The sequence below is a fragment of the Neofelis nebulosa genome, chromosome 4 (genome assembly GCF_028018385.1).
Source record: "Neofelis nebulosa isolate mNeoNeb1 chromosome 4, mNeoNeb1.pri, whole genome shotgun sequence".
NCBI lineage: Eukaryota > Metazoa > Chordata > Mammalia > Carnivora > Felidae > Neofelis > Neofelis nebulosa.
In genome coordinates, this window is record NC_080785.1 from 167,625,988 (window position 1) to 167,638,559 (window position 12,572).

The following is a 12,572-nucleotide window of genomic DNA, read 5'->3' on the forward strand; positions in this document are numbered from 1 at the left end:
GCCGGACCTGCCCCGCTGGCCTGGCTTTGTGAAAATGACCAAAGCAATGGAGTCCAGAGGTGCAAACTTCCCCGACGGGGCCTGGGGAGGCCGAATGAATGAGGGGGTGGGCAGGGAGGGGTGGCGAGGTCCGGGCAGCTCCTCCAGCAAAGGGGCAGGAAAGAGTGGGTGAGGGAGGGAGGAAGGGGTGGGGGTCCAGGGGGAATGGGAGGGAGAGGCAGAGAGAGAGAGAGAGAGAGAGAGAGAGAGAGAGAGAAGGATGCTGGGGGGGGGAGAGGATGGGAGGTAGAGGGAGATGGGAGAGGAGAGAAAAGGAAAGAGAGAGGGAGAGGGAGAGAGAGAGAGAGAGAGAGAGAGAGGATGCCGGAAGGTGGGGAGGGAGGGAGAGGGGGCGGAGGAGGGGAGGGGGCCAGCTCGAATCTGTCAGCTGCACCCCCAGAGGGGGGAGGAGGGGGAGGTGGAAAAGGGGGAGAGCAATGATGCCGTGGCGGCGGCGAGCGGAGGGAGGAGGTGAGGAGGGGAGGGCTGGGGGAGAGAAGATGCCGGAAGGTGGGGTGGGGAGGCCGAGGGAGGAGAGCGGAGGGCGGGGAGGGGGCCGGGGCGCCCACCTTTGTGCATGCCCGTGTAGGGGTCTTTGAGCACCGTGAGCTCGTAGATGCGGCCGAACTGCTCGAAGAGCGGCTTGAGGTCCTTCTCGTCCAGGTTGCGCGGGATCTGGCCCACGAAGAGCTTGATGGCGTCCAGGTCCTTCATGCCGTCGGGCTGCCCCCCGGGGGGCTCGGGCCCGCTGCTGCCCACGGGCGAGGGCCGCGTCTGCAGGAGCTGCTGCTGCTGCCGGCGCGCCTCGCTCTCCGTCAGGCGGGCCATGGCGGGCGCGGGCGGGCGGCGGGCGCGGGACCGAGCCGGCGGCGGCGGCGGCGGCGGCGGCGGCGGGCGGCGGGCGGCGGGCGGACTCGCAGCTGGAGCGACGGACGCCGCCTCCCGCCTCCCTCCCGCCCCGTCCCCGCGCCCTCCTCCCTCCTCCTCCGCGCGCCCGCTCGCTCCAGCATCAGGACCACAAAAGGGCGGCTCCGCAGCGGCCCCTGGCGGCCGGAGCGCGCGTCGACGCGGCGGCGCCTCCCGCGCCCCGTGCGGGCGGGGGGGACCGAGGGCGGCCGGGGTGGGGGGGTGGGGCCCCCGCGGCACCCACCGCCACCAACACGAAGAACGCAAGGGTGGCGCGCGGTCCTGTGGGGTGCCTCCCGGGCGTTTACCCCGTCCTCGGCGCTGGTAAGCGCGTAACTCGGTAACGACGGTGATAGTTAAGAGTATCGTAATAATAGTAATTAAAGTAATAATACCGGCAGCAAAACATAAAGGAACACTTTGTATATACACACACACACATACACGCATATATATGTATATGTACATATATGGATAGATGCATCGATGCATCGATGTATATACACACATATATGAATTTTTAAAAATGCTGATATATATAAATTCTTATATATATTTATATTTGTATATACATGTATAAAATTATTGCCAAGTCAGCTAACATACCATGCGTACGGTGTGCTCTAGGCTTTGGGAGTAGATTCCCATGAGTCATCACTTACATCCAGCATCCGGTGCTCATCCCAAGCAGTGTCCTCCTCGATGCCCATCACCCACTGCCCCCTCTCCCCCATCAATCCTCAGTTGGTTCTCCGTATTTAAGAGCCTCTTATGGTTTGACTCCCTCTCAGTTCGTGTCTGTTTGTTTGGTTTTTTTTCCCTTCCCCTCCCGCATGGTCTCCTGCTAACTTTCTCAAGTTCCACATATAAGGGCAAACGTACATCTGCCTTTCTCTTACCGACTTATTGCGCTCAGCAGAACACCTTCCAGTTCCATCCACGTTGCGCACATGGCAAGATTTCGTTCTTTTTCTTTGCTGAGTAATATTCCCTTGTAGAATATACACCACATCTTCTTTAGCCATTCACCTGTTGATGGACATTCGGGCTCTTTGCATACTGTGGCTATTGTCGATAGTGCTGCCGTAAACACTGGGGTGCACGTGCCCCTATGAATGAGCACCCCTGTGTCCTCTGGGTGTATTTGCAAACGACATATCAGATAAAGGGCTAGTATCCAAAATCTGTAAAGAGCTCACCAAACTCCACACCCAAAGAACAAATAATCCAGTGAAGAAATGGGCAGAAAATATGCATAGACACTTCTCTAAAGAAGACATCCGGATGGCCAACAGGCACATGAGAAGATGCCCCACGTCGCTCCTCACCAGGGAAATACACATCAAAGCCACACTGAGATGCCACCTCACGCGGGTCAGAGTGGCCAACATGAACGACTCAGGCAACAGCCGATGTTGGCGAGGATGCGGACCAAGGGGATCTCTTCTGCACTCCTGGTGGGAATGCAAGCTGGTGCGGCCACTCTGGAAAACGGTGAGGAGGTTCCTCAAAAAACGAAAAATAGAGCTACCCTAGGACCCAGCAACAGCACTACTCGGAACTTATCCCAAGAGGAGCACTTCGATACTACCATGGGCAAGGCACTGTGTTCAGGACCTTTAAGTGGATAGCTTACTGAGTAGAAACAGCCATCATCCTCCGGGGCTTTGGCAGCAAAAAACTCCGCAACACCAAACACCAAAACAAAACCAAAGACCCCAAAGAACAAAGATGTAAAACAAAGAAGAAGAAACAGCAAATAACATTTGTTCCCCTCATACCTGCCGTGTGTGCACATACGATTCAAAATATTTCAAAGGACAGTGACACAAATTTGGACCGAGTGCTCTATGGGCATCATGACACCCGGCCTTAAAACGCTTCAAAGATGGCCCCAAATGAAAGGCAGAGTCATCTCCACAGCCCACAAGGCCCTGCGGGACCTGCCCCGTCCCCTCCCTGCCTTTCCCTCCTCCCTCGCTCCCCCTTGCCCGTTTTGCTGCAGCCACATGGGCCTCCTGGCTGTTCCTCCCACGCGCCAGGCCCAGTGCTGCCCCAGGGCCTTTGCACAGGCTGTGCCCTCTGGCGTGCCCTCTCCCAGATGGTGCATGGCTCACTCTTTCATTCCTCATCACCTTCTCTCTCCACCGTATCTAAAGTCATGCGGCCCCCATCACACGCTTCCTCAGGCTTGCTTTTTCCTCCATAGCATCTGCACCCATTTTAACTTAATTCTAATATGCTATATATTTAATTGTTTATTAATAAACCACACAGCTCTCTCCAGGTGCCAGGCTCTGTGCTAGGTGTCCGACATGTACAAACTCATTTAATCCACACAACAAACCCTTGGGTGGGTACACATAAACGGATTCTTACAGATCAGAGTCAGAAGACGACGTGACTCTTGACCTCGGGGTTGTGGGTTCGAGCCCCACGTCGGGTGTAGAGATGACTTAAAAATGAATTAGATAAATAAACTTAAAAAACAAACACTCAGTGTAATATTTAAAAGATCAAAATGCAAAAAATACAAGGGACACGATATCAAAAATTTAAATAAAGGCAGAATTAGTATTCCTGAGTTTTCCCGTTGACTCAGCATGGCAGTGTTACTGATCCCTGATTTTAATTTTTAATTTATTGTATTTTTATTCATTTTAAATTTAAAATGTTATTTCAAAACCAAGACGGTATCAGTGACAATGTCACGCTGAGCCAAAGGAAAAAAATCAGTAATACTGATTCTATTTAAAATGTCGACATTCGGGGCACCTGGATGGTTCAGTCGGTTAAGCGTCTGACTCTTGATTTCAGCTCAGGTCATAGTCTTGAGGTTTGTGGGATCGAGCCCCGTATCGGGCTCTGTGCTGACGGCATGGAGCCTGCTTGGGATTCTCTCTCTCTCTCTCTCTCTCTCTCTCTCTCTCTCTCTCTCTCCCTTCCTCTCTGCCCCTCCCGCGCACGCTGTTCGTTATGGATTTGTTCGTCAGTGTTGATTTTTAAAACTGCATGAAAATAATCCCTATCTTGATGACTGAGTTTCCTGCACCCCCTTAAACTGCTCGGCAGGTGAGCTCACCCCGGTCCCTCCCTGCACAACCAGCCCTCAGAGCAGCCGTAAGAGGGAAGTAATGTTTCTATACTCACTTGGCACAGGGGAAACTGAGGCTCAGAGAGGTCGAGTCGCTGGTGCAAGGCCACGCACAAAGAGCGCCGGGACTTGAACCCGGCCGGCCGACCCCGGAGCGCACAACTTCCCACGACCCCGCACGGTCTTCCTCCAGCTACAGGCGGCTAAGCCTCAAGTTCCTTATTTGCCAAGTGGCACCCCAGAGAGAACGGGGTGAAGTCCCTGGCTTGGATTCAGCGAGCTCATGGGTGAGGCTCCGTACAGCGCCTGGGACATTCTCAGCCCCCCCCCCCCCCCCCCTAAACGGCTGCTGTCAGGACTATTACTGGCAGGGACCTGCCCGCCCCCAGACTGGAGCAGGACATCAGGCTTGGCTAGGAAGCGGGGGGGTGGGAGGGGTCACGGGTCCTCTTACAGCCTCCAGCCCTTGGTCCTGCCCAGCCCCCCGTTCCCACTCAGCCCCAGGATGGGCTCGTGGAGCCGAGCTGGAGGCAGGCACCGTCTCCATGGAGATCTGAGCCTGATGCCCGAAGCCCTGTGGGCCTCTGATGTGCCAGGAGAGTGGGGAAAGGACAGAAATTAAACCCAGCAGGCCCCCTGTGAGCCAGAGATGCCTTTTCCTCACTCTCTTACTTCTACCCCAAACAAAGGGGTGGGGAAGGCGCTAGAGAGAGCCCAGCCCGGCTCCACACTGACCTTGGGGACGTTAAACCCAGCATCCCACCGTCTGAACGATACCCGTCCCTGGAGCTCATTCCCTGACGCGGGTGGGGTCAGAAAGCAGCCTGTGCACCTGGAAACATCTGGAGGCCACACGGCCGATGCTCCAATTTGTGAGCCCCGGTCACAATCGGCATCCTACCAGTTGGGACGGTACTGAAGAAGCGGGGGTGGGGGTGGGGCGGCGGGATCAGAGCCTGGGGGGCGGGGAGTTGGGGGTTGGGGGGAGGCTTCCAGCAAGTCCCTTGGCTCCCCGGTCTTGGGGGCCCGTGCCTGCCAAGACAGGTGTCAGAATGTCCTCATCATGGCACCGCGTGGACCGACATGCCGTGGACACCTGGGTGGCCTCCGCCTCCCGGCCATTGTGAATCCTCTGCTGGGAACAGGGGTGTGCAAAGCATCCGTTCACGTCCCAGCAATCGGCTCTTTGGGGTATAAACCCGGAAGCTGAATCGATGGGTCAGATGGCGACTCTATCTTTAACGTTGTGAGGACCCGCCACACTGTTTTCCACCGCGGCTGCCTCGTCTCACATTCCCCCAGCCGGGAGCGAGGGCTCCGATCTCCCCACATCCTCGCTGACACCTGTTATTCTGTCATTTCCTCTTTTTTTTTTTTTGTTTTTTTAAGTAGCAGCCACGTTGGTGGGTGTGAGATGCACAAGCACTATTTACGTGACATTTTCCTTGTTATCAGTCACCTCTTGAAAAAAAAAAAAAACCTCAAATAAATTTATCATAAAGGCAAATTTACATTGTTGCCTTTGAAAGGAACGAGGTTCAGGGGCGCCTGGGGGGCTCAGTCGGTTAAGCGTCTGACTTCAGCTCAGGTCATGGTTTCACAGCTCGTGGGTTCGAGCCCCGCGTCGGGCTCTGTGCCGACAGCTCAGGGCCTGGAGCCTGCTTCGGATTCTGTGTCTCCCTCTCCCCCCCCCCCCCCCGCCCCCACTTCGCTCACGCTGTCTCTCCCTCTCTCAAAAATAAACATTAAACATTTTTTAAATAAAAATAAAATAAAAATAAAAGAAATAAGGTTTATTAGATATGCGGGTAGCAGGTTTCAACTGGACACTGACGCTTTCACTCTGCATGAGAAGCGTTACAGACCCGTTAGCCCTGGAGAGACTTCCTCTGACTTAAATGGAACAGCAAGTGGGCTTGGAAAAGGTGGGCCTTTCTCACGGTAGGTTTTTTCCATCCATCTCTGAAAATCCCAGTGGGGTTTCCCCACATTTTGGGAAACCCTGCTTTAGGGGACAGGGCTCTAACCCTAATAAAGAGCGGTTTGGGCTGTGTGGCCTTGGGTGAGTCATCTCAACTCTCTGGGCCCCAGCTCCATTATCAATAAATCGTGGGGAGGGGCAGTGAGAGTTCTGTGAAGGGAATCTGTGAGGCTCAAGGGATGCCACGGATGGGGAGTGGGGTGAGCCCCCCAGTCCCGAAATAACAGTGCCCAAGAAACACCGAGTTTCTACACTCCCTACAAATTTACTTAAATCCTGATTCTTGCCATCCTTCCCCTGGCTGGTGGGAAGCCCCTGGGACTGACTTTCTTGTGTCAAAACCCCTTCCTCCCCGAGCATGGAGGAGGCGGCCCTGGGCACCCCCTCCAGGCCGTGTGTGCCCTGAGAACTCCCCCCCACCTCTGCTTAGGATCCTTCCCGAGAGCAACTGAAAGGAGGCACTTTGTAAACTGTAAGGAGACGTCAAGAAGGACTTGGGAGGCACAGCAGGAACTTTCTGGGGGCAGGAAAGCCAAGCCCAGAGAATAATGCCGAGGCCAAGAGTGGGATCGACACCAGCGACCACTGTATCGGCTAGCTATAGCTGTGTAACGAACTTACAACCAACTCACTGGCCCGGAACACGTGTCTCCTGCTCGTGACTTCCCTGGGCCAGTACTTGGAGCACAGCGAGCCACTGGGTTCGCTCCCCAGGCCCACGAAGCTGCAATCGAGGGCTCAGCCTGGCGGCATCCAGAGCGCAAGGTGTCTCCACGCTCGGGGCTTTGCCGTCCACGCTTTCTTGCTCGGCCCCAGGTGCCACCCGCATTGTTCACCACACAGCCCCACTCCAGGGCCGTGTGTCTCGGGGCCCGCAGGACAATCTGCTCCTGTCGGATAAGGCGGAGTCTTTCCTGGAAAGGGCGTGTGCCCACCTGGGTATCCTGCCCAAAATGTGGGTTCTGACCCTGCCCGTGGAGGGAAATGGCGGGTCAGCGGGCAGAGCGGGGCCTCTGCCCTTTGGTGGTCTCCGTACGGCCAGCCTGAGTGCCTCCCTGGGTGATGGTCAGCTTGAACGTGTCCCTTTGGACCCTGATGCCTCTTGGCCCTGCTCTGCCCTCCACGCCCTCCAGCCCCTCACTGCTCAGGCTGCCTACTGCTCTTCTAGCACATTCCAGAGGATCTAGGGGCTGATGATGTGTCCACTGGGCACAGACATCGCATCTCTAATCCCAGATGCCTCCTGCCTCCACACATCCACACAGAGCAGAGGTGTCTGGTCCTCACCGGCCCGCCTCAACTGTCCTCCCTTGTGCTGGGAAGGAGCTACCCCTTCCCTCCTGCGGGGACCCCGATCTCCGCTGGGGTTCTCCCAAGTCCCTGATCCCTGCCCTGTGGCCCCTGGGATGGAAAATGATTCCTCCTTGGGTCAACCTCTCGATGCCCCCTCTCAACAAACTCCGCTCGGCCCAGTGAGCCTGGGAGGAGGGGGCATGGCCTCCCTCCGCCTCCCCGGGTGGGGCTCTGCCCTCCGGCCACCGCGCATGTGGCCAGGCATGGACGCCTGCCCCGGAGGGTCAGTGAATTCTTCCTGTGGGAATTTGAGGCTGAGAGCGAGGGGAGCCCTCCATGGGACTGAGTGTCTGTCAGAACCGGTTGGGGTCGTCTCCTGTAGGATTCCGTGTGTGTGAAATGTTCGGAACAGCAAGTCCGGAGACAGACAGCGGACCGTGGCTACCAGAGGCTGGCGGAACGACTGTCGATGGGGACCAGTGTCTTTTAGGGTGATGGAATATTCTGGAATAAGGCATGACGGATGCACAACTCTGTGCATGTACTACAAACCACAGCCAAGGACGCTTTAAAAGGGTGAGTTTTGTGGGAAGCCATCAAAATCTGGGGAGAAAGCAGGCAAAAAACCTCTTTGACCTCGGCCACAGCAACTTCGTACTCAACACGTCTCTGGAGGCAAGGGAAACCAAAGCAAGAATGAACTACTGGGACCTCATCCAAATAAAAAGCTTCTGCACAGCGAAGGAAACAATCGGCAAAACTAAAAGGCGACTGACGGAATGGGAGAAGATATTTGCAAATGACACGTCAGATAAAGGGTTGGTATCCAAGATCTATAAAGAACTTATCAAACTCAACACCCCAAAAAAACCCCAAATAATCCAGTGAAGAAATGGGCGAAAGACATGAATAGACACTTCTCCAAGGAAGACATCCAGATGGCCATCAACACCTGAAAAAATGCTCAACATGACTCATCATCAGGGAAATACGAATCAAAACCACCATGAGATACCCCCTCACACCTGTCAGAATGGCCAACAGTAACAACTCAGGCAACAACAGATGTTGGTGAGGATGCGGAGAGAGAGGATCTCTTTTTCACTGCTGGTGGGAATGCAAGCTGGTGCGGCCACTCTGGAAAACAGTGTGGAGTTTCCTCAAATAATTAAAAATGGAACCACCCTACGACCCAGCCATTGCACTGCAAGGCATTTACCCAAGGGATACAGGTGTGCTGTTTCGAAGGGACACATGCACCCCCGTGTTTATAGCAGCACTATCGACAATAGCCAAAGGATGGAAAGAGCCCAAATGGCCATCGATGGATGAATGGATAAAGAAGATGTGTAATACACACACACACACACACACACACACGCACACACACACACACACACACACTGGAGTATTACTCGGCAATCAAAAAGAATGAAATCTTGCCATTTGCCACTACGTGGATGGACCTGGGGGGTATTATGCAAAGCGAACTTAGAGAAAGACAAATATCATAGGACTTTACTCATATAAGGACTTTAAGAGACAAAACAGGTGAACATAAGGGAAGGGCAACAAAAATAACATAAAAACAAGAAAGGGACAAAACAGAAGAGACTCATAAATATGGAGAACAAACTGAGGGTTACTGGAGGGGTGGTGGGTGGGGGGATGGGCTACATGGGGAAGGGGGATTAAGGAATCTACTCCTGAAATCATTGTTGCACTAGATGCTAACTAACTTGAATGTAAATTAAAACAATACATTTTTAAAAAGTTTACTTAAAAATACAAAGCAAAAAAAAAAAAATGTAAGAGGGATGGGGTGAGGGGCACCCGCCCTCCATGGCCATCAGAGTGTCACCCAGACCGGAGGGTGGCCTTTGAGGAGCACCGGGGTCCGCACACAGAACCTCCCCACAACTTAGGGGTCACCAAGGGAAGAAACACCAGATCCCACATTAGCCACGTCACCAGGGTTCACGCCCCGGGCGGGACGTGGCACCCGGGTTTCACTTCTGTCTGTGGTATCCCCGTGCCCTCCCCCAACACAGAAGCTGAACCCCATCCTGTGGACACACCAGAAAGCCAGGACTGTGGGGGCTGTTCTACAGAAGAGTGGCCAGGGCCCCTGAAAGTGCCAAGATCCTAAGACACAAAGGTGGAGAATGCTCCAGGGGTAAAGGAGGCTAGAGAGACAGAATCCCGGAAGGCGGGCGTGATCCGGAACGTTCTTTACCACGGAGGATGCTGTTGGGGACAATGACCAGCGCTGCAGCCAGGCTGTCATCCGTATTGGTGTCCGCTTCCTGAGCGGGGCGGGTGCTCTGTGAGGAGGGCACTTTAGGAAACGCATTTGGGTTTAGGAGCGGGGTGAGGGGACAGACAGGGAGAGGGAGAAACGCAGGAAGCAGATGTGAAACGTCAGCGTTTGCAGACTGCACGGAGGCTTTAAAAACTTCCGGGTGTTTTGGGGCGCCTGGGTGGCGCAGTCGGTTAAGCGTCCGACTTCAGCCAGGTCACGATCTCGCGGTCCGTGAGTTCGAGCCCCGCGTCAGGCTCTGGGCTGATGGCTCGGAGCCTGGAGCCTGTTTCCGATTCTGTGTCTCCCTCTCTCTCTGCCCCTCCCCCGTTCATGCTCTGTCTCTCTCTGTCCCAAAAATAAATAAAAAACGTTGAAAAAAAAAATTAAAAAAAAATAAATAAATAAAATAAAAAAAATAAAAACTTCTGGGTGTTTCTAGAACGTTTCCGTAAATCTGAAATGATGTCCAGATAAAAAGTTAGGAAACAGGGGCGTCTGGGTGGCTCGGTCAGTTGAGCGTCCGACTTCGGCTCAGGCCACGATCTCACGGTTTGTGAGTTTGAGCCCCGCGTCGGGCTCTGGGCTGACAACTCAGAGCCTGGAGCTTGCATCGGATTCTGTGTCTCCCTCTCTCTCCGCCCCTCCCCTGCTCACAGGCTGTCTCCCTCAAAAATAAACAAAAAGGGGCGCCTGGGTGGCTCAGTTGGTTAAGCGTCCGACTTCAGCCAGGTCACGATCTCGCGCTCCGTGAGTTCGAGCCCCGCGTCGGGCTCTGGGCCGATGGCTCGGAGCCTGGAGCCTGTTTCCGATTCTGTGTCTCCCTCTCTCTCTCTGCCCCTCCCCCTTTCGTGCTCTGTCTCTCTCTGTCCCAAAAATAAATAAAAAATGTTGAAAAAAAAAATAAACATTAAAAAAAATTTTTTTTTAAAGTTAGGAAACAGAAAGCAAATGTTTGGGAAGCACGGGGTTAGCACCCCCATGTGTCCCTTTGGAGCCGTGCCCGCCATGAGTCTCTCTCTCTCTCTCTCTCTCTCTCTCTCTCTCGTGCCTTCTTCCCAGAGATCTCTCTGGTCCTCGGGCCGGCCCCTGGAGTCCTGGGCCACGACGGGTGGAGACATCTCTGCAGCCCCTTGGAACCACGTGTCCTCAGCAGCCGGCTCACCCCTCCCCGGGCCTCCGGACGGATCAGAAGCAGGGGCGTCTCTCAGAGGCCGCGAGTGTGTGCTCAGTGCCAAACAACCACGGCTCCACCTTGCTCTCTGGACAGTCTCTCCACGGAGACGAAAACCAGAGCGGAGGTGGGGGATCGCAGGCTCTTCCTGGAGAGGGCTGGGGGGCAAACATCTTGGGCTTGGGGGGCGGCACAGGGGCCCCCCACTCCCCGCTCAGCTCCAGTGCCCATGATACGTAATGAGCGGAGCGTGGCCACGTGCAAGTGAAACTTTATTTACAACCACGGGCCCCAGCCTGCTGACCTCCGGGTGCATGTGCTCCCCCCAGGGCTCCGAAAGGCACCCGGGAAGGTTTGTGATGGCCGAAGGTTGGGGAAAGCTATGCGTCCGTCAGCAGGAAAGTGGGTCCCTCCAGGCAGCCTCCCGGGACGGAATATTAGACGGCGACAAAAAAGGGACGTGCGTGTGTAAGAGGACACCAGACCAGGACACTTTGATGCTGTTGGTGTAAAATGTTGAAGCCGCACACACGACACGGCTGAAAAGTGTCCGGGTCTCTGAAGAACAAGAAGGATACAGGCTGGGGACGGTGACTCCAGGGAGACCGAGGTGGCTTGGAAGGAGGTTCACTTGTGTTTTACTGCCTCAAAACAAAGGCCCCTGGGGTAGAGTCAAAGCCACGTGTGACCCCCGTGGGGTCCTCACGGAGGCTGCAGGATGCTTGTTGGATTTCACCTTCGCCCAAATCATTTGCTGCCGCTGCCCAGGGCTAATGACACTTCACTTGTCCACACCGAGGAGGCCCACGGAACAAAGTCACCTTCCCGACCATCCTCCGGAGCCAGTGACCTTTCCAAATGCAAGCCGGGCCCCATCCCTCCTCCCCTCGGCCCACCTCCTCCCCACATTCCCCAACACGTTGGGAGTAAGAGGCAGAGGCCCTGCCGATTCGCTGGAGGCCCCGCAGGGCCCTCCCCGCCTCCCTCTCTCCCCATGGCTCACACTGCTCCTCCCACACACCAGGCACCGTCCTGCCCCGGGGCCTTTGCACAGGCTGTCCCTAATTTCCACACGGCTTAATCCTTGTCATTCCGACTTTACTCAAAGGCCTAGTTTAGGGCCTCTCACCGTCCAGTCCCCATCTGTTCTTTCCTTAGTCACCCGTCTTCCCAGCAGACAGCGAGCCTCAGGGTGGCTGGGAGAGTGTCTCCCTCCGTGTCTCCCCCAGCCCAGCGTGGCACCTGGCACATGGCAGGTGGGCAAGGACTGGTTGACTCCACAGCCTAATGACACTAGTCATGTCATGGGCCGTCACCTGGGGACGAAGAGGGCACTGGGACAGGTGGCGATGGAGAGGGAGGGACCGTTCCAGAGCACTTGTACGTTCACACGTGAGGTGGTGTTGACGCCGCGTCTTCGTACCTCACACCACACACTTCACACCCAGCGCCCACAGAGCTGTCTAAAGAGAAACCAGGCTGAGCCTTGAACAACACGCGTTTGAACCGAGTGGGTCCCCTTGCACATCTTTTACAGCACAGCGCTGGGATCTGTCTCCTCTTCCTCGTGATCGTGATTAGAGTTGGCCTTCTCTCCCCAGCTTACTTTGAGAATACAGCAGATAAAACACATAACATGCACATATCCCAGCAGGTAGCACGCATAACACACAGATCAGATCAGGTAACGCATAACGTACAGAGATCGCAGCAGGGAACACGGCTAACACATACACATCACAGCAAGGAACACACGTGACACACGTATCACAGCCGGTAACTCCTA

General features: G+C 55.1%; 1 protein-coding gene across 5 annotated transcripts in view; it reads right to left on the reverse strand.

Moving 5' to 3' along the window:
* Positions 1-1,003, reverse strand: part of CELF5 (CUGBP Elav-like family member 5) — a 47,796-nt gene extending 46,793 nt beyond the window's left edge. The window contains exon 1 of one of the 5 annotated variants that reach the window (XM_058729011.1): positions 609-1,003. In XM_058729011.1, the coding sequence (XP_058584994.1) occupies positions 609-867 (259 nt within the window). In that variant the 5' untranslated portion in view covers positions 868-1,003. The remainder of the gene's footprint in view (positions 1-608) is intronic. The other 4 variants (XM_058729005.1, XM_058729004.1, XM_058729002.1 and 1 more) reach the window with 4 other exon arrangements.
* Positions 1,004-12,572: the final 11,569 nt, after the last annotated feature.